The sequence below is a fragment of the Festucalex cinctus genome, chromosome 8, assembly GCF_051991245.1.
Source record: "Festucalex cinctus isolate MCC-2025b chromosome 8, RoL_Fcin_1.0, whole genome shotgun sequence".
Taxonomy (NCBI): domain Eukaryota; kingdom Metazoa; phylum Chordata; class Actinopteri; order Syngnathiformes; family Syngnathidae; genus Festucalex; species Festucalex cinctus.
In genome coordinates this window covers 10293572-10319679 of record NC_135418.1, presented here as the reverse complement: position 1 = coordinate 10319679, position 26108 = coordinate 10293572, and the positions used below count along the sequence as shown (strand labels likewise).

Sequence of the window (26108 nt, the reverse complement as noted above, 5' to 3'; positions counted from 1 at the left end):
TGAATTTGTTTTGTTCTTGCTCCTGTGTGCTGGATGGTTGTTGTTTGTATGTGTTTGATTCCGTTAATCTGATTGAAAATCTAATAGGGTGGAGGAAGAACTAAAGAATGTCAATGTCGTACCCTTTTGTATTTTACACCTTGGATATGTTTAGATTGATGTAATATCCAGCACAATCATTCAAATCAGTCCTACTTAAGCAGACTTTCTATTACTGAGGTCTCAAAATTGTATCTCCACACCATTTTATTGTCGGAGGCACGCAGATAGTAGTAATAGTAAACAAATCAAGTCTTATCATGTTTGATTTGTGTAATAAAATAAATTCTCTTTCTTTTGACCTCCATTTTCCTTAATATTTCTTCCTCTGAATAAATTATTCTTTATATATATATATATATATATATATATATATATATATATGTATATATATATATATATATGTATATTGGGGCTGGGTATTGCCGCCAACCTCACGATACTACAGGGGTCATGATACGTATCGTGATACATATGTATCCCCATACTTGATGATCAAGGCGATACGTATCCCAATATATGACATTAATTTACTTGCATAACAGTCATTTGTGCATCCAAAGGATATGTTTGTTATGCTGACTGACAAAAATATTTTTGTTAGCAGCTCTTCTGGTTTACCACCTAGCGGCATGCCTGGTCTAAACGTGCACGCACTGCAGAGCAAGGAGAAGGAGCAGCTTTCACAGACACACCGGGAAAATTTATTAATAGGCATAAGCCGATATGAGCAAAAATATCAAAAGTATTAAAATTACAGCTCTAAAATGTGCTTATTTGAAATATTCGAGGAAATAAAAACAAATTTTTTTTCGTGTAACACATTCTATTTCGTTTTTAAACAAAATATATGAAAATTTTTACATTAAGACGCGTGCCATGTTAACTTTAGAAGTAAATAAATGTTGATATTCTTACTCTGTTTTCTTTTTTTTTTTTAAGCAAGACACAGTGTCCAATCATTGGTGAGCTATTTTTGCATTAATTGAAGTCAATTCACTTCAAAGACGTTTTTATTTTTTAGGTACAATGCAAGCTGCAAAGGCAAACGTTAAGTGCCTATTTAAAGATAACGAGCAACATCGGTTCTGACGCCTGCGTATCGATACGTGTATTGTAATGAGGGCCGCAACGATATATTGCCCTATCGATTTTTTGAGCACACCCCTAGTATATACATATGTGTGTATATATATATATATATATATATTCACACTGACACTTTTCGATTTTGTTTTAATCAAGTCTTTATTTGGTTGCTGGTAAACGGCTTATTGGAGCTGTTGCAGCTGCTTGTCCGTGTGACGTCTTCATGCGGCCTCCTCATCACTCAGGAAGCTGAAACAGAAAAGTTGAGACTTGATTGCACACACCACTACTGTAACATCTCATGTAGCTTTGCCTGAGATTACTTCTAGAAATAAGTTGACTGTCTGCGTCACGCTTTGAAGTGATCTACCAACCTTTCCACCTTGATCGCGCGTGCGGACGCGTAGCTTGTTGACTTGTGTTTCGGCTATGTCAGCTCTCTCTTCTGCATCGTCCAGCTCATGCTGCAACTTCCTGTACTTGGACAAGTTGGTGTTGGCCTGCTCCTCCTGAACACAGCAAAAGGATGTTTAGTAACACATCTGGAACATTATTTTGACACCCTAGCTAACAACTGGCTACTATTAACCAGTGAAAACAGACAAGTTTGTCATGTTGACAAGCATGACATCAGTGGCTGGAGAACCACTTTGTTATTATTATTATTATTATTATTATTATTATTATTATTATTATCATTATTATTATTAGGGGTGTGAATTGCCTAGTGCCTGACGATTCGATTCGTATCACGATTCGATTCGATACCGATTAATCCTGATCTGAATTTATACGATTGTTGCAAAAAAAATTGTACTCAAATTTAGAAAATACTAATCAGTAAACTTGTACATGTACACTGTAAGATTTGTATAAAATGTAATATTTATTTTTCTGAAACTTCAGTCTTATAACTGTGAGCCACTGTATTTAATCTGTTTCATGTTTGAACAGCATTGAAATAAAATATTAGGGCTTAATGTTCCATTCATATAACATTCTTCCATGTTTAAGGTGTGAACCCTAACCCTAAGTAAGACGTTTTGTTGAATATTTTTTAAAAATGGATGTTTAAAAATCGATTCGGCCGCCTATTGAATCGATTCGAGAATTGCGTGCTGTAATATCGCGATATATTGCCGAATCAATTTTTTTTAACACCCCTAATTATTATTATTATTATTACTATACAGAACTGCTAGCAGGGTTCTGAGGTTTGCAGACTCAAGCCAATTAGTGGAGCCCAGAGTTCAAAGCAAACATGGTAACGCAGCATTTAGCTGTTCTGCTGCACACAAATCCCGACCAACAGAAGTTACGTCAACCCCAACTAAATGCTTTTAAATACAGATTTTAATTTTTTTTTTACTAATTTTTAAATGTCTGTAACCCCAACTAACTAACTAAATCACACAGTTACATGTGTTACTATAAATAAAGTTGCCTTAGTGAGAGTTAAAAGAGCATGTCATCAACTCACCGCTTCCTCAGCCACTCTCTTGTAACTCTTCACTTTAATCTGCAATTTGTCAATGAGGTCCTGCAGGCGGACGAGGCTCTTCTTGTCCTCCTCAGCCTTCCCAAAGAAAACATTCAAAAGACATTGAATACATGATACTATACTCGGAGTGTAAACATTTCCACCTAACAAATTTGACGTTTACCTGATAACTTAGCTCTTTGACTCTCCTCTCGTATTTGCGCACAGTTTTCTGATGATCTTGGTTCTTCTTTTGTTCCATCTCCAATTCACTTTCAAGTTCTTTCACCTAATAAATAAGGAGTCAGCTGAAATTCCAAAAAGTCACCCGGTTGTTTGGAGTTCAACCAAAATGTTATGTAAACATATGCCTCATAAGTTAAAATCATGAAATGCACTGTGTTCCAACTTTTGGTGTGGCAATTAGCAGCAGAGGTGGGTAATCCAGGTCCAGAAAGTAAAAACCCTGCCACAGTTTGGCTTTAGTCACAGGAGGTTCTACTTGACCGATTGGTAAGTAACTTGTTTACCTGCTGGTTGATTAGATGCACCTGTGGCTAAAGCCAAACTGTGGCAGGGTTTTTACTTTCTGGACCTGGATTACCCACCTCTGATTAGCAGCACATTGGTGCACTCACTCTGGCCTCCAGCTTCTGGACCTGCTTCTTGCCGCCCTTGAGGGCGATCTGCTCAGCCTCGTCCAGACGCATCTGGAGGTCCTTGATAGTCTGATCCATGTTCTTCTTCATCCTCTCCAAATGGGCGCTGGTGTCTTGCTCCTTCTTCAGCTCCTCCGCCATCATGGCTGCCTACAAATACATATACAGCATGATTGTTAAAGGAGCTCGACGTCCAGCTTTTCTATCCATTTGTACGGGGTGCTTGGCTTACATCAGTGATGGCCTTCTTGGCCTTCTCCTCTGCATTGCGACACTCTTGAATGGCATCATCCACCTCACCTGACAACATGGAGAGATCGCTCTCCAGCTTCTTCTTTTGATTGATCAGCCCTGTGTTCTGGAGTAAAAGATGACATCGTTTCACAAAGGAAAAATATATGTAGTGCTTAACCAATTTATTTGACTATCACCACTTGCCCTAAAATTGCAGCATTGGCAATGACCTCAATACTTTATAATGCACCTGTATGCATCGCTATGTACAGTAGAAGCTATTTGACTGAAATATTTTAAATGCTAAGATACAAATTAAAATAAAATAAAATTATAAAAACGGCATTTTAATATTATCACCATTAAATTAATCACTTTTTTTTCTCTAATATTTCTATATTTTAAGTTACTATAGGACATGCCATCCATTCAAGTCAAAAGGGGCTGTGAAATTTGAGCCAAACAGTACATGTGCTGTTACCTGCGAGTGCAGCAGGTTGACTCTCTCACTGGCTTCAAGCAGCTCATTCTCAGCCAGCTTTCGGGCTCGGTCATTCTGCTCCAGAAGAGCCCTGAGCTCCTCCACCTCGGCGGCTAGCAAGTTGTTGCGCCGCTCCGTCATGGCTACCTGCTCCTTCAGCTCCTCGTTCTTGTGAACGGTATCGCCCAGCTCCATTTGGACGTCCTGGCAAAAGTGGGAGTAAGTGACATAGTGCAAGTCATACGTAAGTCTCAAGTCTTAAGCGTCAAGGTTCAAGCAAGTCTCACGACTCAGCGCTAAATTTCAAAGTCAAGCTAAGTCATTACTTGGGTAAAGATGTCGTACTCAAGTATTATAAATTTGCTCAGTCGCAACAGATTTACCACTTTGAGCTCAGTAAGTATTGTGACGCTAATGCTCGCTCCTGATTATTAGCAATATTTGAATCCAAATGTAATCTGCTAATCTTTAATCTCCCTCCATGATACTTGCAGCTAGCATCATAGCGTACTGCCAGGTTGCTAGGTTCGCTAGCACTATTCAAAAAATAACTTTTCTTTCCAAAACAAAACAAATGGCACAATGTCAACTGTAAAAAGACAACGCTCGAGTTGAGTGTTGAATACCAAGACAAAGTTAATTCAAATTTAAGTTTTAGCTAACCAAGTGCCAAATCCTAAAATTGGTGACTTAAGTCTGAATCTAATCCCCACCGCTATCCTGTGTTCACGGCCATTTACAAGAAAGACACTGTGACTCCTCTCTCGGAAGCATCAACAATAAATAACACTTGATCACATGTGTCAATCACCTTAAACTGAACCTGCACGGTTCTCAAGAGTTTCTGGGACTCGGCGGCCTGCCTGTTGGCGTGGTTCAGCTGCACCTCCATCTCATTCAGGTCTCCCTCCATCTTCTTCCTGAGGCGCACTGCCTCGCTGCGAGACCTGGCCTCAGCATCCAAGGTGGCCTGCATGGACTCCAGTGCTCTCTGGTGGTTACGGCTGAAAAGATAAAGGCAGAATATGAAGACCACGTTAGACCATTTGAGAATGTTTATAAAAAATAGGAGCTAGGATATGTCCAGGTGTCAGAAAAATTAGCGACTACTGCAATTTACCCCACATAAGATCTTTTTCTTAACTAACACGTCACACATTCAACATATGGCGGCAGAAAAGTAAATAATCACTCTACCTTGGTGACATGGAAGAATTTGTCAATGATAAGACGGAGTAGAACTTACCGGAGGTTGTCAAGTTCTTCATCCTTTTCTGCCAACTTCTTGTCAACGTCAGCCTTGATCTGGTTAAGCTCCAGTTGAATCCTCAAGGTTTTGCTTTCTTCGTGCTCAAGTGCGCCCTAAAACACAAGTTTAGAAATGTAATATAATCCTGTAGCCTTTTTGACACAGTTAACACATATTTACCTCCGCTTCTTCCAGTGCGGCTTGAATCTCACTTTTCTCCATGTCCAGACCCTTCTTGATCTTCTCCAGCTCCTGGATTGTCTTCACTCCCTGGCTGATTTGATCAGTCAGGTCGGAGATCTCCTCTAATTGACAGAGAAGAAGTAAACGTGACCTTCCAGACGTATCGGAAAAACCCAAGCGTCACTGTCGTATGCCCCGCTTACCCTGCAGGTTCTTGTTCTCTCGCTTGACAGTCTCGAGATGATCCAAGGTCTCCTCGTAGGAGTTCTTCAGTTTGAAGAGCTCTGTGCTCAGGCTACGGGACTCTTTCTGAGAAGCCTCCAGTTCAGTCTGGCACTCCTCATACTTTTGTTTCCACTCAGCCAGCACCTGGTTGAGAAATGAGGTGTAATTTTAGCCAAAGTAGAGCTGCGTTACATGTCTGTCTGTTCGGTCAGTACCTTGTCAAAATTTCGTTGCTTCTTGTCCAGGGCAGCAGCTGCAGCATTGGAACGCTCCAAGTCAATCATCAGGTCTTCGATCTCTGTCTGGAGTCGATGCTTGGTCTTCTCCAGAGAAGAGCACTTGGCATTGGAGGCCTCCATCGTCTCCTCCGCCTCCTGCAGACGTGTCACCAGCTTCTTCCTGGTAGCAAAGTATGACACGTGCTTTTTTTGCACTCACGCCTACTGTGTAATACTTACAGTTCTTGCATACACATTATGAGCATGGGGCACCATAACCGTAATTTGTATTTTAATTTTTAACATCGAGCAGTGACTCAGCTGTGAAATACAAGTGTACTCATTTCCCATTCTGTCACTCACTTGGCTTCCTCCAGTTCTTCAGTCCTCTGGATGGCATCAGTTTCATACTTGGTCCTCCACTGCGCCACCTCAGCATTTGCCTTGGACAATGCTCGCTGCATCTCAGCCTTGGCCTCCTGATCCTCGTCATACTGCTCTCTTAGGAGGTCGCAGTCGTGGCGAGATGACTGAAGGGCGTGCGCCAAGGCATTCTTAGCCTGGAGGGAGAGGTTGTGATGTTTAAGAAGAGTCATAGTGGACTCTGGCGCATTGCGGAGGAAGTGAACAAACGTGCTGATCAAGAACTGACCTTAGACTCTTCCTCTAGCTGCTTCTTGAGATCCTCAGCATTTTGACCGAAGGAGGCCTTGGCACGTTGGAGCTGGGAGACGGTGGAATCACGCTCTTCCAGCTTCCTGCCCAGCTCGGCTGTGGAGGTCCAAATACATGTGTTACTAAGGCTGGACTTACACATGACGGTTTTCACAGTCTTAGACTGAAAACTGAAAGTCAGAAGGAAGTTTTAGAGTTTTACTGCAGTCTCGACAGTCTTGGCTTTATGACAATATTAAATCCGTCAGTCTGAGACCTGTTCTTAAATGGAGGTGAGAGGTAATAGTTTTCCAAAGGGATTTTCCAAATCTCAGTGTTCTGATGTACATGTAGCTTAATAAGGGGTCTTTAAATTGGGGTGAGAACTTTTCATCCTAGTTTCTTTGTGAGCAGGACTGATTGTCTTGCGTGAGTTTTAACTGAATCCAGGCATAGTACCATTGGAATGTCCTTGAAGTTACCTTGAGATGCACCTGGAATGTTCCTTACCACTCTCAGCCTGAGCACGGGCTTTGTGGGAGGTGCTGTCATTGAGCTGCCTCTGAAGCTCCTCCACTTTGGCTTTCGCCTCGTTCAGTTGATCTTCATAGAGGCGACACGACTTCTCTGCAGTAGCCTGCAGGCCAGAGTCTGTCAAAGCCGTTCCTACCGAGATTGGATCCTCTGCGCGCTCTGTTTCGACCTACCTTGCCTTTGGAGAGTTGCTCCACAGTGGAGGCCAGGTCGTCGGCCTCCATTTTGGCCTCGCTCCTTTCTTTTTCCAGCTTCTGCTTGACCCGTTGCAGGCTGTCGATCTGCTCGCTTAGCTCAGCAACCGTGTCGGCTTGCTTCTTCCTTAAGGTGGCTGTGGTGGCCTCGTGGTGCAGCATGGCTTCCTCCAGGTCCCGCCGCAGCTTCAGGAAATCGGCTTCTCTCTTTTTGTTGATCTCGATCTGGACCGACGTCGCCCCGCCGGCCTCCTCCAAGCGCTCGCTCAGCTCCTCCAGCTCGCGAGCCACGTCTCCGCGCTGCTTCTCCACTTTGGCCCTGCAAGCCCTGTCGGCCTCCAGCTCCTCCTCCAGCTCTTCTGTGCGGGCCTGGACCAAATAGACTTGTTGTTTGGCTTTTTTACATCACAAAAAAAGATTTGCATTGCTCTGAATGAGGCCGATTCTCACCAGCAACTCCTTGATTTTCTTCTGGAGCTGGCTGACCAGCAACTGCTCATCTTCTAGTTTTGAGCTCATCTCATTCATTTCAAAATCTTTTCTGGGAGAAAACGAAATCATTGTATTTTGAGGCAAGAGGTCTTTTTGTGAATATTTCAGTCAGACTTACTTTTTGAGCCGCTCTTCTATCTGCTGTTTGTCGTTCTCAAGATCCATAATAGATTCCAAAGAAAGTTTAACATCTCCTTCCAGTTTACGTTTGGTCCGTTCCAGATCCAGACGCAGCTTCTTCTCTTGTTCCAGGGATCCCTCCAGCTAGTTCAAGGATTAGTACCGTTACCAAATATAGGACAACTATAAAAAATACTAATTAATTAAAAAAACATACTGTTGGACTGTATGTAATGTAATATGTTCATAATGATCAGTCAAAAGTGTTTTAGTCAGTGTCTTTATTGTTTTGATCATGAGTCTCATGAAAAGGGTGAGCTAGTGGTCTTCTAATTCAGTACTTTTACACAGTGATGTACTTAATGTGTGCGTTCTAAAAGTGTGCTTGTTGTACATGACTTACATCATCTACTTGTTGCTCCAGCTTGGATTTGGCTTTGGTCAGAGTGTTGACCTTGTCTTCTTCCACCTGAAGGTCATCCAGAGTCTGCTGATGGGCCTCTTGGAGAGCCTTCTTCTCTTTGGTCAGTTTCATTATGGTTTCATCCAAAACTGCCATTTCCTCAACGAGGTTCTTCACCTGTGACGGAAACCAGAAGGGTCTGTTTTTGAGTAAAACTACCACCACCACATTATTTTTTTCTCATTATGTTTGGGTCTCTGTGGAGTTTTTCATGTCCTACCCACAAATAAGCACAAGCAGTACGGGAAATGGATATTTTCTGTGTTGTGTTAGCGGCCATTGTTGACTGTTGACATGAGAGATGTCACCTTGTTCTCGAGGGCGTGTTTCTCCTTCTCCACTTTAGCCAGGGTCACCTCCAAGTCATCTATGTCTTTCTTCAACTCGGCACATTCGTCCTCCAGCTTTCGCTTCTTGGCCAACAGATTAGCGCTCGTCTCCTCCTCATCCTCCAGCCTCTCCAGCAGTTCTTTGACTTTGGCTTCCAGCTGGATCTTGGTTTTAATGAGCAGGTCGCAGCGGTCCTCGGCATCTGCAAGATTGTCTTGCTCCTGTTGGTGAGACGCAGGAGGGGAAGAAACGTGGGCTCCGTGACATTGCCGGTCTAAAAGCGGAATGTGTCAACAGGTTGGGAATAAACACGTACCGCCTGCAGCTGCAGGGAGAGGTCATTCTTCTCTTGGATCAGGCTGACCTGCCGCTCTTCCAGATCTTTGCGCTTGATGTCGGATTTGTCCAAGGCCTCCTTGAGCTGCACCATCTCCACCTTCAGATTGGCCAGCTCCTTCTCTGTGGCGGCGCTCTTCAGGAGGGGCTTAATCTTGAAGAAGAGCTTCATCCAAGGCCAGTTCTTCACCGTGTTGAAGGCTCGGATGTTCCACTGGATAATCATCAAGGCCTCCCTACCACCGGGAAAAGACACGAAATGCAATTAAATTGCCGACATCTTGTTGTTATTTTGTACAAACTCATTTACTATACAGGATAGTGTATTATGCTGAACCAGGGACCGGCATTAACCAAACTGTGCCCGACGCACAATTTCACGGGAGATGTTGACAGGTGACAAGGATTTGTCAATCGCAAATTTAGGACGACGACGTGCAAACTGTGCAAATGCCAAGTTTTTCACCAAAGCTATTTGGTCGACGGGGGTGGATGTGGCAAACTTGCAAATGTTTGCACAGGTACTGAATGTTGATTTCACATCAGGGTTTTTTCTATGGCCGCAACGTTTGTTAAACATTCACCAAATGTTCTAATGTTTTTTCTTGTCGCAAGGAAATTTTGGTCATGTTTGTTGTTCCCTTGTTTGCCCCCTCAGTGGGATATGGGCTTACACAACATATTGATATATATTAGGGACAGGCGAGTACCAATACCAGGTATCGCTATTGGCATGATACCCAGCCTTACTTCAACGTGTCAGTACTGATGATGGCGGCTGATACTGGTGTTGGTTACACTCTTGTGGCCGTTTTACGATGAGGAACTAGAAATTAGAAGCCTAGAAAATTGCCAGTCATTTTCATGCATTTTAAGGTAAAATGCTGTACTGGAATTTATAAGTCTTTCTTTAAAATTATTTTCTTTGGGGGATTTCATGTGTCAAAAGTACTAGTGGTATCAGTACTCGGTATTGGTGACTACTCAAGAGTTGAGTACTCATGCTGGTATTGGTCTGAAAAAAAAAAGTGGTATCGTTACATCCCTAATAAATATGATTAGTAGATATGGAATTGTACTAATAATAATTTGCACATTTTATATATTATGCTAACAGTATATGAAAATAATAAAGAAATTTTGACTTATTGGTGACGGAATTAGATTAAAAGGGTAGGAACAGATAGGTTTATACTTCTTCCTACTCTTTTTGAACACTCACTCTCTGTAATAAGTAGATAAATTATTACCAATGATTGAGTTGACTGCTGTTTTGACTTTCTTTTGTTGCTTTAATTCAATGTTTTGCTTTATGTTTGTATGAAATGTGAGTTGTTCCTATATTTTATACTTTATAAATAAACACAAATAAAAAAAATCAATTATTTAAAATAGTTCAGTTCATCGATAAATAGTTCAAACAGGCAAAATAAGAACTGATTTTTACCTTTGTTTTTTAAAATACAGTTTTAAAATTACTCTTCATCTATATAATTATATTTGACCGAGAAAAATGCAATATAATGATTACTTTTTATTTTCTAACTACTTTCTCTACTCTCCACTTTGATCAACTGCTGAAGTTGATCAATAACTAGAATATACAGTATGCTGTTTTATATACCAATACCCATTCTACACTCGTACTATAGTAATATTAAAGCAACATTTGGACCATGAGCAGAGCTAAAATTGATAGTCAAAAAAAGAAAACAGTTTATTTTACGTTAAAGAGACTTTGTTGCATTGAAATGTGACCAGTGATGTCACACTTATGGCTGCCATCGACTAGTGAAAGGAAGAAGCTTCAAACGTGTAATTCTAGAGTTGTGCATTTCTTTATTTAGTGACTTGCCCTTGATGCTTAGTCGCTCTAATCACACACGAGGGGGATGTGATGGTGTGAACCGATACGGCCAACGCCGCTTTTGATGTTTCATGACTGACCCAACTGGGTTAGCGGATTGATTTAGTCTCTGCAGGATGGCTTCCCACAAGCCTAAATATGGAGCCACAAGGCAGCAGCGCTCAAGGACTTGCCGTCGGTGTTTAGAGGGTGAATTTTAGTGGGTGCGCGCACACTGCGGGGGAGGGTGGGGGAGCTGATGGCATTTTTGCCATAACTCCACGCCGGGTGCCCCTCAAAGGTGAGCAAGCGTCTGTGTTTTTTTAGCAAGCGAAACCTTCCGCCCGGCGGCAGGCTTTAATCCTCCGTCACCCGCCACGCATCCCATCAATGCGCTCGCTTGGAAGCACAGGCGCCGTGGACAAAAGGGGCCAGGGGCCATCGGGCATCCAAGAAGGGGGCCGCCGGTTGTATTTTTAGGGAGGCGCCCCGAGCAGCTGCCACTTGACACATGTCGCCATGTGGCTCCGAGGGAACCGTCAGCATTGTTTGCTTTACGGGCAGCTAATGGAGAGAATGGCCGCAGAGCTGAGGGCGCGCGTGGAGGACGTTATTAACAGAAGGGCCACACGCGCCCCTGGCAACCCGTAAAAGGATACACGCACGCCTCGCGCACGCTCATACAACTGCGAGGGAGTGAAAGCAAGATGATCAAGTAGCTATTGAATGTCTTCGACAACGAAGTAAAGTAGTTTACCTCCTTTGATTCATAAGCCTCCGATGCAACCTCATCAGCGTGCCTCGAGCGACCGCCTGCAGCAGCGTCAGAATTTTGGCCAAACGCTCATCCCTCATTTCCTCCAGGTGACCCAACAGGCCTGCCTTGAAGAATACCTGTTGCCCAAATAATAAAAAAATGACATCATACCCTCCGAGAAGGAGGTGAGGAGGTGCGATGTACCTTAGTGTGTCCAAATCGATATTGGTTGTGGTCGATTTCCAAGGAGGCCAGCAGCTTCTCTGCGCCTTTCCTGCTATCCACAAACTTGTCATCTGGGATGGCTTGTGGGTTCAGGATCCGGTAGCTAGGTGAATGCCACAAAAAAATGATGACATCATATGATCCAGAAAACCATTTGCTGTTGTTCAAGGGCAACTCTCGCGCATATCGGATCCAGGGTTACAAGAGTTTAGGATTTTTTTATCATAGTTTGTTTAACTAGTTTTTAGAGCAGGATTGTTAGCGTTTATTTATTTATTTTCAAACACTTTGTTTTAGTTTTTCTTAGTTTTAGTTTTCTTTTAATAAATGAGTATTTGTTGAGCGCAGGATTAAGAAAAGGTCACTAATTCTAGCGTAATAAAGTAAACTACAATTCTCATACGATTGACCATCCTTCTGTACTGACGTAAAGCAATTGCAAAATAAATATTTCAATTGAACCCCGAACGCTCATGTATGCTATTAGTTTAGTTTCAGTTACTTTTTTTTTTTTATTGTATCTTGTTAACAAAAACTTTTTTTTTTCCAATTGTAGTTTTGGTTGTTTTGTTACTTTTACTTTCGTTAATTATGATCTGCACTTAAAGCTGCCCTACGTAGCAATTTTCCCAAAAATATCTTTACAATAGCCTTTTCATTTGACCATGTATGACTCAAATATCTTCTAATTGTCAGATTAGGACCTTAACTGTTCACAGTGGTTGTTCCTGCAAGCCTCTGGCCAATCGTTTTCAGGCTAGATTTAGGTTTGAATTTCCTGCCCTCTGTCTGCTGATGTGCAGTTGCATATTTCGGCCACATGTGGCAGTAGTGATTCGGAATTCAATTCTCCTCATTGGGCAGCTTTAAACGTAAACTGCTGTCTCTACATTGAAAACCGACGCATTGCCAGGTCAACTTCAAATCATGATGCCAAATCAATATGTAGATCATTTTCGCTACAATTTCAAGCAAACAGTAGCTTGCAATTAGCTGTTCATAAAACAGGAGTCTTAAAATAAAAATGAAACTTTATTCTGTCTTCTATTATTATTGAGTGTGATCCGTGCGACTTACCGCTGTTTAAACTCTCCATAGAGGATGCGATTAGGAAAACCCTTCCTGCAGATCCTGATGCCCTCCAGCACGCCGTTGCAGCGAAGCTGGTGCAGCACCAGAAATGGGTCCATGATCCCTGCACAAAAAAATGTGAGTCGGACCCAGATGTTTGGACTGCACATGATGTACTTGAACTGAACGTTACCGGGAGTCTTGGTCTCATTGGGGATGATGCAGCGCACAAAGTGAGGCTGCGTGCTGCGCAGGTTTGTCATCAGCTTGTTCAGATTTTCCTGCAGAGGAAAGGCAGCATTGCAAATTGGATTCAATGACGACATGAAATAATGATATCCTGCAATTGAAACTGTTTTGCAATCAGTCAACAAAGCTCATCTAAGGCAGAGCATCACCGGGTTCGTTGTTGCTTCCCTGTTGGCCTCTGACACGAGTTTGCAAACATGAATGCCGGACCGAAGAGGTTAGCATAGCGCTAGGTAAGATATTTAAAAATTAAAAAGAAAATATTGGCGCCCACGTCCAGATACATTCTGACTTAAAAAAGAAAAAAGAAAAAAAAAGTGAATGAGGCTTTGGACAACATATGGTGTAGATTAAAAAAAAAAAAAAAAGGATTTTTCATTTTTCACAATGTCACTTTTTTTTTTAGCAATTATACAATTAGGAACTCATTCCAATTGATTCGGGATTTGGTGGGTAAATGGCAAGCAGATATGCAAACATGGATTTGCATTTCGAATCCAGGCTATAATATGTACACAGTATTTCTAAAAGAAGAAAAATCCAAGCCAATGCTTTTATGTGAATCGGCTCTGTTAAACAATAATGTTGAGACTAAGCCAACAAAATTAAGCAGAAAGCTCAGTTAATTTTGTAAAATATGTTGGTCTGGGTAAAAATCTTCTTTTTTCTTTTCTTCATAAAAATCCAAATGTATCTTTTTTTTTCTCTCTCAATAATCAGGTACATTTTCAAAAAAATAAGGATATCGTTTAGTGGGCTTCAAATTCAAATCTTCCATTTCAAAAAGGGAAGTTCATACATTATATAATTCATATTTTTTTAATGCTTATAGCTGACAGTTAATGAAAACCCCGATGTTAAGAAATATTGAATATTACAAAAGAAACAATAAAAAAACAAATGATAATGTGATATGATATGATATTCAAATTTACTGACATGCACCTGTATTTTGTTTTCTCTCTCCATACACTTTTTTATTTTTATTTTTTATTTTTGTTTTAATCACTCACTCAGACACTCACACAAGCTTACTTCATGTAAGCCACATGGGTCTCCCAGGCGGAGGAGCGAACCCCCATGCACCCATTTGACGGCCACAAGACTTCATCAGTGATGAAATGAGGGAGGAGCCAGCACAGACTTAAAGTGATGTTCATGTGATCATTGCCCTAAACATCACTGCAAGTCTTAACTGCCTCCGTCCCAGAGCTCCTCTGATGCCCACGCCAGACCCCGAATAAGACATTTGAAAAATACTGCCCGGGCTCACCTTGTGCAACTGAGACACGGTCTGGAATGAGGCCGCCTTCTTCCGCTTCTCTTTGGTCCCGGTCTTGACATCTGCAGTTGGTCGAAAGTTAGCCCACTGATCACTTTGACCACCTGGTGGTATCAATTTGTGTGTAACTTTTTCGCTACCTGAGTCTGAGCCGACGTAGTTCTCGTACAGAGAAGCTAGCAGCTTGTTTGCCGACTTCTGGAAAACACCCACCACTGTCTCATTCAGCGGGTCTTTGTTTTTGTCCAACCAGCCGAATATATTATATGGCACCTGTCAAATGCATCACACATGTGATTATTGAAGTACAAACAGCAACTCAATGAAAACGATGAGAAGACAGCACTCACCACTCCAGCATAGTGCACGAGCTCAAAGTGGGCTTCATACTTGCGCTTCTTGTCCGGACGTGGCTTTTGGAAATTTGGAGACTTGCCGATGTGATTATCAAACATCTTGGCTTTAAAGCTGGTGTCTGTAGCTTTTGGGAACATGCACTCCTCTTCAAGGATGGACATGATGCCAAGAGGCTGCGAGAGAGCAGCAGTTAACTCTAATGAAGCAAAAAAAAAAAAAAAAGTGAACATCTTTCCTACCTTCTCAATGAGATCGATGCACGCCTGAAGGTCCAGGCCGAAGTCGATGAAGGTCCATTCGATGCCCTCCCGCTTGTACTCCTCCTGCTCCAGGATGAACATGTGGTGGTTGAAAAACTGTTGCAGTTTCTCATTGGTGAAGTTGATGCACAGCTGCTCGAAGCTGTTGAGCTGCAACGAAACGCGATGGGGTTCAAAAACAGGAACACGTCATTTGCTGCAAACAAGCGAAATCAACTTACGTCAAAGATCTCAAAGCCAGCGATGTCCAGCACGCCTATGAAGAACTGGCGGGGCAGTGAGGTGTAGAGGGTCCGGTTAATCCGGCCCACCAGCCATTTGAACATGCGGTCGTATGTTGCTTTGGCCAGAGCCCCGACTGCGTAGTTCACCTACAACACGTGTGCAAATATTGTATATGCAGCTGTCATGTACACATGCACAGGAGCTCCAGTTTCTTTGACACCTGAATGTAGTGTGTGCAGAGTTGCTCGGGTTTCAAGCAAGGTAATTATAGTTAACCAAATAATGACATAACTAAAAGTAAAAAAAAATAAAATAAAATAAAAAAAAATTAGTTGATAAAATAAATTGAAACAATGTCTTAAAAAAAACAATTAACTATAATTATAGTCAATATGTCTACCACTTTAAAATGTAATAAAATTTGCACTTCAAATGTAAAAATGTAACAAAACCCAATAATGTAATAACCAACAATGTAATAAATAAAAAAAACATATATATATATATATATATATATATATATATATATATATATATATATATATATATATATATATATCAATCTTAGATTCCCAAACATAAAATATAAAATATTATAATGCTCTATATATAAACATATATTAAATTATCTGTCAAGTTGTGCATGATTAGTTTTGAGGAGAAAAAAGACCCACTTGAAAATATAATAAATCACCAATAATGTCGTAATGTGTATACATTATTGGTTTAAAAAATTGTGACAATATCAGTCAGGACTTTTTAATGACATTGTTGTTAAAATGATGACATTATTGGATTTTATCACATTTTTGATTGCGTTAAGTATGAATCTTATTACATTTTCAGGAAATGATTACATCATTGGGTGCTACAGTCTTTCACATTAGTCTTCGTCAATTCTTTCCATAAATATATTTTTTAAATATATTTATTTTATTATTATTATTATTATTGTTGTTGTTGTTATTATTATTATTATTATTATTATTATTATTATTATTATTATCGTCATCATCATTGGACAGTTAACGGCTCATTTGGGATTTGTAGTTTATTACACAATACAGTGACCATTTTTTTCATCTTGTACTATGATTGAAAAAAAATAAAACTAATAATAAGACTAATAAAAAGTAAAAACTCTGAAAATGAAGTATTTTAAAATAAATAAATACATAAATAATAATAATCATCATCATCATCATCGTCGTAGTAATAATAATAATAATAATAATAATAATAATAATAACTGACATATGCACTCTAAAAACTAATTAAAACTAATTGAATTGAAATGAAAAAATAAAGTCTAAACTCTCTAACTCTAAAAATCCGATTAATATGCTGGTTTTGTGTCCATAGGTTTGTCTGGTCCTTACCTGTTCAACATTCTGTCCTTTGACCACATATTCATTACCCACTTTCACCCTTGGGTGGAGGAGGCCTTTGATGAGGTCAGCTGAACTGACCCCCATCAGGTACGAGGCCTTGTCTGCACCTTAGTGGAACAAATAACAAGTGACAAACTTGTTTTTGTGCCTTTGTTGTTGCTATTGTGGCTTCCTACTTTCAGTGCCGTCCGTCTCTGCCTGCTCCTCTCGCTGCTTTTGCTTGAACTTCATGTTGCCGAAGTGCATGATGGCGCCCACTATTTTATAGCAGCCGTACTTCTCGTCCGGCTGGAAGCCAAGGATGTCCATAGCGCGCTGCAGAGGTGATCTGGTTATTTGGTGGAGCCCAACAACATGAGATTCTGTCATCTCTTACATCGGTGGCCATCAGCTCCTGCCCATCATCCAAGTTCTCCACAGTGGTCACCCCCTGAGAGCAGAAGTGATAGTCGTATGGGTTGGAGGACACCAGCAGCATGTCTGCAACAAAACAGGTTCGCATCATGTATCATGTCATGTCAAAAATAATGAAACGTCTTAAGACAACAATGAAGTCCCTACCTAATAGTTCTGGTTTCTTCTGCGACATGATTTGGTAGTAAATGTGGTAGCTCCTTTCGCCCGGCTGCTGGAAAATCACTCGGGATTTCTCCAGAAGATCTGAGGAGCAAAAGAGAGACACCATAAGATCATGTATAAATGCTTCTAAATGCTTGGGGACCAGATGGTTGAAGGTTCAAGACGTACTATCAACTAAAATGGGGATAATGAATCAGAGATTTTGTACTCTTGGACCCAGAAGGAACTCTGGATCTGGCTGAAACTGTTTCGATCCCAAACATCCGTTCAGCCGTCTTTTTTTTTTCAGGCTCACAGGAAGGTGGAGCCAAACTCAGACATACACATTATGCATCAAACATGATATTGACAACAGCAAGTGTTATGTAGGCATGAACCGATATTAGATTCTGACGGTATAAAAACTGTGTGCAAAAATATTGTTGTATCACGGTAAAATGACCTTTTTTAAATATATTTGGGTTGAACACAAACTATTTTATTTTTAAACAAAATATAGTATATTTCGTACAGAAGAAGCATGTTAAGTTTCAATAAATTAAATACTGTTAACATTCTGTTTCTGTTTTCATTTTTCTTAGGAACAGTGTCCCATCACTTTTGAGCTATTTTTAGAACAGACCCATGGGATACTCATGTTGTCCTTGGGGCGAACTAGTACCCGCTGGTACCATTTTATTTATTTATTTATTTATTTATTTATTTATTTATTTTTTTATTTTTTTATTTATTTATTTTAAGATAATGCAAACAACAGCTCAAAAAGGCATCCGTGTTTGCACAGTGTCTTTTAAGTTGGTCTCTGCTTGCCTCCTCCTTTGTGCATAACTGCTCAACCATCCCCTCTGCTCACGAGAAGGAAGAAAAAAAGTTAATTGGAGGCAATTAACTTGAAGGAGGTGGATTGTTTACTCGACTCTGCAAGCAGCCAATCACATACAGTGTAGAGATCATTACTGGTGACAGCCAGTATTAGCCGTTATTATTAGCCTTGAATTTTTCAAAGCAAACATAATCAGCCCATGCCTCGTGGTATGCAAACAAACAAATACAAATGATAAACTTAGCACAACCTGCTTAAGGTGATTAGGCCAACTCACATATATCAATGTCAGACGAAGCCAGTTTTCCAGTGGGGCCAAAATGGATCCTGATGAACTTTCCCTGTGGAGAAAAGAAGCTGTATTTTTTACATGGAAAGCATAGTACACACAAACTGAATATGAATGCAAAATCCCTAGGGCCAGAGCCAGGGTATTTAAAAATAATAAAAAAAACTCACAAAACGTGACGAGTTGTCATTCCTCAACGTTTTGGCATTCCCAAAGGCCTCCATGGCAGGGTTGGCCTCGATGATCTGATCCTCCAGAGTCCCCTGAGAGAAAGATGCCCATTCGTGGTCAATCAGACGTTGTGATGCATCGTGCACTGTTTGGTTTTTAAAGAGACGCCATGCTCCTGTCACTCACCCCCGTTTTAGTGGCAGGACCTTGCTACAAGTAGAAAAAGATAACAAATTGTGTGAGAGTGACATCTTGTCATATTTGACCGCATGAGACTTTCACAACGAGGAATGATGTCATGACAATAAAAGCTGGTTGTTAAAAGCAATGGTAAAAAAAAAAAAAAAAAAAAAGACCTCCATGTTTTATTTGATGAAGTGTGGGAGGGGAATGAGGATCAAACAACATAGAAAAGTCAAAAATTCAAGAAAATTTGGATCAAAACAAAAATGAGAGGGAAAAAAAAAAGTCATTCAAAATTCAATAAAAGAGCATTGCAAAGGGGCTGCAAAGCACACGAGGGTGAAGACATGATTAAGCAGTTCTGACATTCTTGGGAATGGAAATGAGAATACAATAAAGGATTCCTGCTTTGAAAAAAAAAAATACAAAAACAAAAAGGAAAATCAAATTCAGCCCAAAAACAAAAAGGGTTGAAAAAGGGAGGAAAAGAAAAAAGTACAGTTGCCATGTTTGCCTTACTGCTTTCTTAGCAGAGGTTTCCCCAAGAGCTGCCACAATGGCAAAATACTGAATGACACGTTTCGTGTTGACAGTTTTGCCAGCACCGGATTCTCCGCTAGGAGTGCGAAAAATAACAGGTGAAAAGACGGCAGAGAACCAATAAAAGTTGAGCAAAATACCACACAAAGAAGGAAAGAGTGAAAAATCCTTGATAGAAAAATATCTTTGTGTATTATTTATCCCTTGTAAAAATGCTTGCCAATTCTTGACTTGTTTGTACATAGAAATAACAAAACGAAGTAAGAAGGCACTTACGTGATAAGCATGGACTGATTTTCTCGATCTGAAAGCGACAAAATGCTTGCAATTTAACATTCATGATAAAGGAGGGGTTTTGTGTGCGTGCGTGTGTGACTCTTACTGCGCAACATGGCATTGTAGGAATTATCCGCGATGGAGTAAATGTGCGGGGGGGCCTCGGACCGTCGTTTGCCTTTGTAGGCGGCGACCACGGGGGCCGTGTAGACCGGCAGCCATTTGTACGGGTTCACCGTCACACAGAAGAGGCCCGAGTAGGTCTAAAGGTGACACCAGGACACGGCATATGATGAACTCAACCAAAGTTGTTAGACTAGCTGGCAAAAGGTCAGCTAGGGGTCAGCCTAACTCACATAGATCATCCAGGCCGAGTAGCGTCTGCGCATGTTGAAGAGGACGGAGGCTTCGTTGAGATGCGTCAACATGGCCATGTCTTCGATCATGTCGTACTTGGGGGGGTTCATCTGCTGGATGTCGCCCTCCTTCACAGTCAGCGTCTGCAGACATCGAGAGGACATTTTGAGCTGGCGTGATGCAGTCAAACAAAAATGACAGTTTGGATGTTTGCACTTTACCTTTCCATTTTTGGTCTGGACAGTGACTTTGTCTCCACTGTGCTCCTTGATCTCGATCTCAATGTACGCCTCTTTCTCATCGGGAATCCATGCTCGCTTCTTACCTGAAGAGAGACGAGACCGTATTGAGTCATTTAATTTAAAATTAACTCATTCACTGCCAGTCCAGGACAAAAAAAAATCTTTGACGTCTAAAACCGTCTATGGCAGTGAATGTGTTAAAGTTGGATGTTCGCATGTTTTGAATATTCTTGGAGACTACACTAAAGTTGTTGTTTTTTTTAACTGTGTAGTAAACGCTGCAATTTACTGTTGTTGCTTTAATACCAAGTTGATGCATAACGAAAAAGATTTTTTGCACATTGTTTTATTGAGTGTGCAGGAAAAAAAATGAATCTTTGACGTCTAAAGCCGTCCATGGCAGTGAATGTGTTAAAGTACAAGAAATAAACTATATACAAAATGTATTTGTGATTACAGTATAAAACAGCAAATATTTTGTATTTAATTAAAACAAGAATTTAAAACTTAAATAACTTGTTTGTGGGTCATCTTTAATCACTGTAATGCCTTGTACTCATCTTCCTATTCAGAGCTATCAATTTGTATGTAAATTTTGGTAATCTTTCTAAAAGTAATGTGGCTTCTAAAATATAGTTGGAGCTCACTGTGACAGTGTAATACTATATATTCAATAATAATTCAATATTAGCATGCATGTTTGTCTTGAATTGAGATTTTTTTGTTACTATAAGTGACAATAACATTTTATATTCTCTTGCATAAAAACGGAGATACAGTTACATTTATTGTATTTGTCTTTGGTCCACTGGTGTATTTAAAAAGCAAACAAACACTTGATTGGAAATGGTTTACGTTTAACTTTTCTGACATTAGGTTATTAATAGTCTCGCTATATCGATGAAACAGCTGTATTTTATTTCAGAAGGTAAGTGTATCCCATGTAGCATCTCTGCATTTTGCGTGAGGAGGCCTACCGTCAAAAGCGACAGTTTGCACGGCAAGTTGCTCCAAATCCGATTTGCGTAAAAAGGGCGCCGCTTCCCCGAACTCCTTCTTGTCAAAACGGGACATGGTTGCACCTCCCCGACAGCCAGGCCTAGTCAGGCAAACGACGTGTGTGGTCCCTTGGAGCAAAAACGACAACAATGTTAGGATGCTATCACTTAATCTTCTTTTTTAGAGGGTAAAACCAAAATGACGTAGACACAGCTGCCTCCCAAAACGAACTTGAAATGACGAGAACTATGCGTTGAAGATGAGGAGAGGAAATTAAGTTGAAAAGTTGATGAGGCGCGAGATGCGTCAAGCCGTGCGTAAAAAAGAAAAAGAAAAAAAAAGAAAAAAAAAAGCAACCCACCTAGGATGCAAAGAGCTGTCGGGTGACTTGGCGAGACGCGCACGAGGAAATAACAGCAGGGTGAGAAGTGGCCTGCTTTATAGTGTGTTGTCAAGGTCACGGTCGGTGGACATTTGTCCCTCATTAGTTTATGCCGCCTCCTCCAGCGCCCATTGGTGGTGAGCGCCTGTCTCAATTGACACAAAAGGAAAGCAACGTTTTTGTCATTGCGCTAAACCCAAGCGGGCTATTTTTGTAGCTTACTTATTTTGTGCACTCCACGCGCTGTGGCCACTGGGGAGAATGCTTCATTTCTTACGTTTCACACAAGTGACTGTTTGGAGCTGCGTCCAGGCTGGGCTAGACTTGCTTCCATGCGTTAATTATGAAATCAAGGCCTCTAGCAAAAATAACAGTAGCCTAAAAGTCCAATGTAAGAATAGAGTGATTGTATTTTCATCCATTGAATGCACTCAACAGTCAAAACGTCGATTGTGTTGTGTGAAGCTGACTGGGATGTATGCTATTGTATTTGGCCCCTCTGAGGACGCAACCTTAGAGGATTATTTCGGGAGCTGTGGGGCATTAAACAAGTTACTATAAATACACAACATTTTATTAATAGAGTTAATGATGGTGTGGCGCCTACGCAACAAAGTTGCAAAGTTTAAAGTGACAAAATTGAACCATTTAAATGACAATGTAACTTTTTTTTTTTTTTTTTTTTTTTTAAGCTTCACGCTGGGTCTAACTTCCTGTCTTCTGTTTTATGGGTCATTTTGTCACAAGGCACTCTAGCTCGGCCAAATCTGACCTTGAAATCAAGGGGAAAGGTTGCAGCGTGGTATGGGGGGAGGGACAGTTGGAGCACCGGTTCTCAGAATAGACAAAGCCAGAGTCCAGAATTCCTCACTGGGACATCAACTGGTCACTGTGGCCTACGCTGGATATTTGCAAAAGCACCGAGATGAAGTCATATGCAGCGAAACCACACGTTAACGAGCCGTCTTCAACCGTTCTCATATATTGTCTTCAAGTGGACCTTAGCGGCGGCCATCTTTGTGGATGGTGCTATCTGTTGTGGTGGCAGACTATGAGGTGTCGCCGTGATGGCTCAAACGTTGTCGGGCATCAGTGAGATAGAGCCGGCCAGGGCTATTCTGGGAGAAGGGGCTCTTCAGAGTGGCCGAGGCTGCTTTATGTACTATGTCACTCGCTACGCCGTTTGAAAAGCTGGCATGCTGATAACACAGAAGGAGGAGATGAATCCCAAAGTCCCCGGAGCTGCTGGCTTTAAATAAGTCTGTAAACACTCGCACGCACATATATATATACAAACACATAGTGAAGTGTTTGCAACGCTAGAGTCACCCCCCACCCAGCACATCTCTCTGCACCACTAAACTGCCGCCTTCCACAACAGCTGACTTGTCCGGGTCACAGCTCTCCTTACATCCCCAGTGTTCTTCAAAATCATTTAGACTAATGCGCCAATGCTCCTGTTTTCAAGATTGGACATTTGCACAGGTTTAAATTACCTTCTCGTGTAAAATAACTCAAGTCAAGACAATCTGAAGGCCGCGCCACGAGTCCATTGCGGGATGGGCCCGGCTGTCATGCTGGTGATGTGCGAGTCGGGGGCCAACATTTTGGGCATCAAGTCTTGCTCTGCGGGTCGCTGACAGTTGTTTTAGATCATCATGCGCCGAATGCCTGCGGGATTAGGCAGCGAGATGGAGGGAGATTGGGAATTACGGCCGCAGTCGTTTTCATCAGTGCTTAATCGTACTTGACGCAGCCCAACCCCATCTCCATGTTGGACCTCTGCACAGGTGCCGTCGTTAATCACCGAGTCAAATGCCAAAATCCAAAATCAAAAGCAACTGCTGTTGCCTTTCAAAATATCTTGTATACATTTGACGGCGGGCGGCACGGTGTATGACTGGTTAGCACGTCCGCCTCCCAGTACTGAGGACTCGGGTTCGAGTCCAGACTCCGGCCTTCCTGGGTGGAGTTTGCATGTTCTCCCCGTGCCCGCGTGGGTCTTTTCCGGGTACTCCGGTCTCCTCCCACATTCCAAAGACATGCATGGCAGGTTAATTGGGCGCTCCGAATTGTCCCTAGGTGTGCGTGTGAGTGTGTCTCTGTGTGCCCTGCGATTGGCTGGCAACCAGTCCAGGGTGTCCCCCGCCTACTGCCCAGAGCCAGCTGAGATAGGCGCCAGCACCCCCCGCGACCCATGTGAGGAATAAGCGGTCAAGAAAATGGATGGATGGATACATTTGACGGCGAGCAAAATATGGTGTTGCCTAAAGACAGGCTGGCAATGACTCCACTTGTTTTCAACCGATTTTCAATGCATTGATTAGAAGATTTATGCAATAAGTACTAGATATAGTATATGATAGATAGATAGATAGATAGATAGATAGATAGATAGATAGATAGATAGATAGATAGATAGATAGATAAAAAGAAAATAAACAACTACTACTTACATAATAATTCCATTTTATCAACGTTAACAAAGAAGCATTAATTATTTTTTTTTACATTTGAATTTTTTCTTGAACCCCAACAGAGAAGTGCACATCTTCAACGCAACATCAAGTCCATTCTATAAATTTACATCCAAAACTGAAACACATCTGTTTTTTTTTTTTTTTTTTGTTGGTTCTTTTCAATGTTTCAAACATAAATAAACTCCTTTAATATACAGTTTCATTCTCGTAATTGAAACAAATTCTGAATACAAACAGGCAGGCTATTGTTTACTGTACAAAAAAAAAAAAGTACTTCCAGTGTTTTCAAATATAGTACACAATATCCATAAATTTTAAAATACCAGACCCGATAAATAACTGATTACCGTAGCTATTTCTCTCTAACCATCCTTATTCATTATTCTAATCACTTTTTTTCTGTAATTTAATAATTGATTTAATAATTTGTTTTATACACATTTCTACAAACTTCAGCCCAATATAACGACATTTTTTTTTCTAGTTTGTAATAAAAAAAAAAATGTATTTTAATTTTGTTATTTTCATAGGGATATCACAAATTGAGGGTTATCACAAGGGGTTTTACTGCTATATTGAATTGTGAGGTGGCCATTTTGTCAAGTTTTGTGCAACCAAACATGACTATGTGAATGAGTACTATCATGATTGCACAATATACTACACAGTGGCCCCTCATTTTAAACGCCCACAAGTTGACACTTTAAAAAGATTTTTCTTTCATTTTTATTCCGTTTTGGGGGAGGTTAACAAGCCATTAGGAAACCCACCACCACCACACGTGGTACCCACCCTTCTAAACACTTGTTAAACTTTTTAAAAAATTAACTTTTAGCAAGAAAATTGGAGAATAAATACCAAGCTGTTGATGAAGTTGTTGTTTTTTGTTTTGTTTGTTTTTTTAATCTTAAAATGACTTACCTTAACCAGCAACTGTGTTACAAATGTCACAAATTGGTCACAAATGAAAATCCGCAATACAGTGACACTGTAATAACTGAATCACAAAGTAGCAAGGGAACACTGTATATTTCTATATTTCATTTCTTCTACATATCTGTGCTGTTCAATGACAAGCATGTACGGTAATTCCAAGTTCTATGTTTCTCCTTTAAACAAAATAGCAAAAACTATTTGTGTTGTTTTTCTAATAAAAATTTCCCGCTAAATATGAAGAGCCATGTGTTTCATCAGCGAGCGATGATGTCATAATTGATCATATTTCACCCTGTTCCAGTTGTGTATAAATAAAGCTTTGCTCGCGATGACAAATATCACAACAGCCTATACAATAAAAAGGTCGGCTCGGCAGCGTTTTGGATCAAAGCATTGGTGGGCGGTGGGTATTTCTGTAAACGCCTTGTGCCCGACCATGATGCATTGCAGCACTGCTGCGGGCTCAGCCCTCAGCCATCGGGTCATCACATTGGAGACGGGATGGCGCGTGGCACAAACACAATCTAAAGCCCCAATTATTCTTCCACACTGACTGTGGCCCCCTGACATCCACTCGCAGCCCCCCACCCCCCCGCCAAACACACACACACACACACACAGAGGAGCGAATCAGTCTTGCAGCTATTAGCTGGTGGCTCCAGACAATAGCCACATCTCTCATTGTCGTCTGAGTCCATAGGCCCGGCTAGCGCGGCCAGCCCTGCCCTCACTATGCATGGCAGCTCTCAGCTGTCTTTCTATTTCAGGACGATGCAGGCATACCTCCACCCAGCTGGGTCATCAGAGACAATGGACATGCCGCCTTATCCAAACATAGGCCCGCAGACAATCTGACGCACTCTAGGATCCCGGTGAGAGCCCTGAAGCCTCATCGGCCCAATAAAACTAACTGAAAGGGTTAACAAGACTAAACACATGCTATGCATTATGATTGATTGATGGGGATATGGCAGTGAGTTCCTCTCTATGCGATTCCCTCATGTTGAAAAGGAGATACTGTCAATATGTCAATGCAATACATCACTGACGCTTTTACAGTCAACTGCAACTTCAATTAATCTTATCCATCCTCCAGCAAAAAGTCTATGGAGACCCTAAAAAAGACGCAGGCCATCGAGTCGGACAATTGAACCCATGACTTCTAGCACTCACAGCGCAACACCTCTTATTATTAGTGTCCTGCTGCA

General features: G+C 41.1%; 1 protein-coding gene across 1 annotated transcript; it reads right to left on the bottom strand.

Annotated features, from left to right (window-relative positions):
- Window positions 1–1273: 1273 nt before the first annotated feature.
- myh7ba (myosin, heavy chain 7B, cardiac muscle, beta a) lies at window positions 1274–21177 on the bottom strand. The gene is made up of 43 exons (XM_077529249.1): window positions 21081–21177; window positions 20083–20186; window positions 19861–20004; window positions 19611–19767; window positions 19505–19532; window positions 19208–19304; window positions 18692–18715; window positions 18505–18597; window positions 18323–18386; window positions 17205–17303; window positions 17020–17123; window positions 16820–16958; window positions 16632–16750; window positions 15249–15398; window positions 15007–15177; window positions 14761–14940; window positions 14551–14683; window positions 14402–14472; window positions 13073–13160; window positions 12886–13003; window positions 11788–11911; window positions 11584–11720; window positions 8961–9216; window positions 8623–8865; window positions 8255–8431; window positions 7850–7995; window positions 7690–7780; window positions 7219–7608; window positions 7022–7148; window positions 6510–6628; window positions 6221–6417; window positions 5855–6038; window positions 5618–5783; window positions 5412–5536; window positions 5229–5344; window positions 4794–4986; window positions 3983–4186; window positions 3500–3625; window positions 3247–3417; window positions 2793–2897; window positions 2609–2704; window positions 1503–1637; window positions 1274–1377 (listed from the first exon to the last, which is right to left on the bottom strand). The coding sequence occupies exons 1-43, from the start codon at window positions 21175–21177 to the stop codon at window positions 1366–1368; spliced, it is 5820 nt and encodes a 1939-aa protein (XP_077385375.1). The 3' UTR covers window positions 1274–1365.
- Window positions 21178–26108: the final 4931 nt, after the last annotated feature.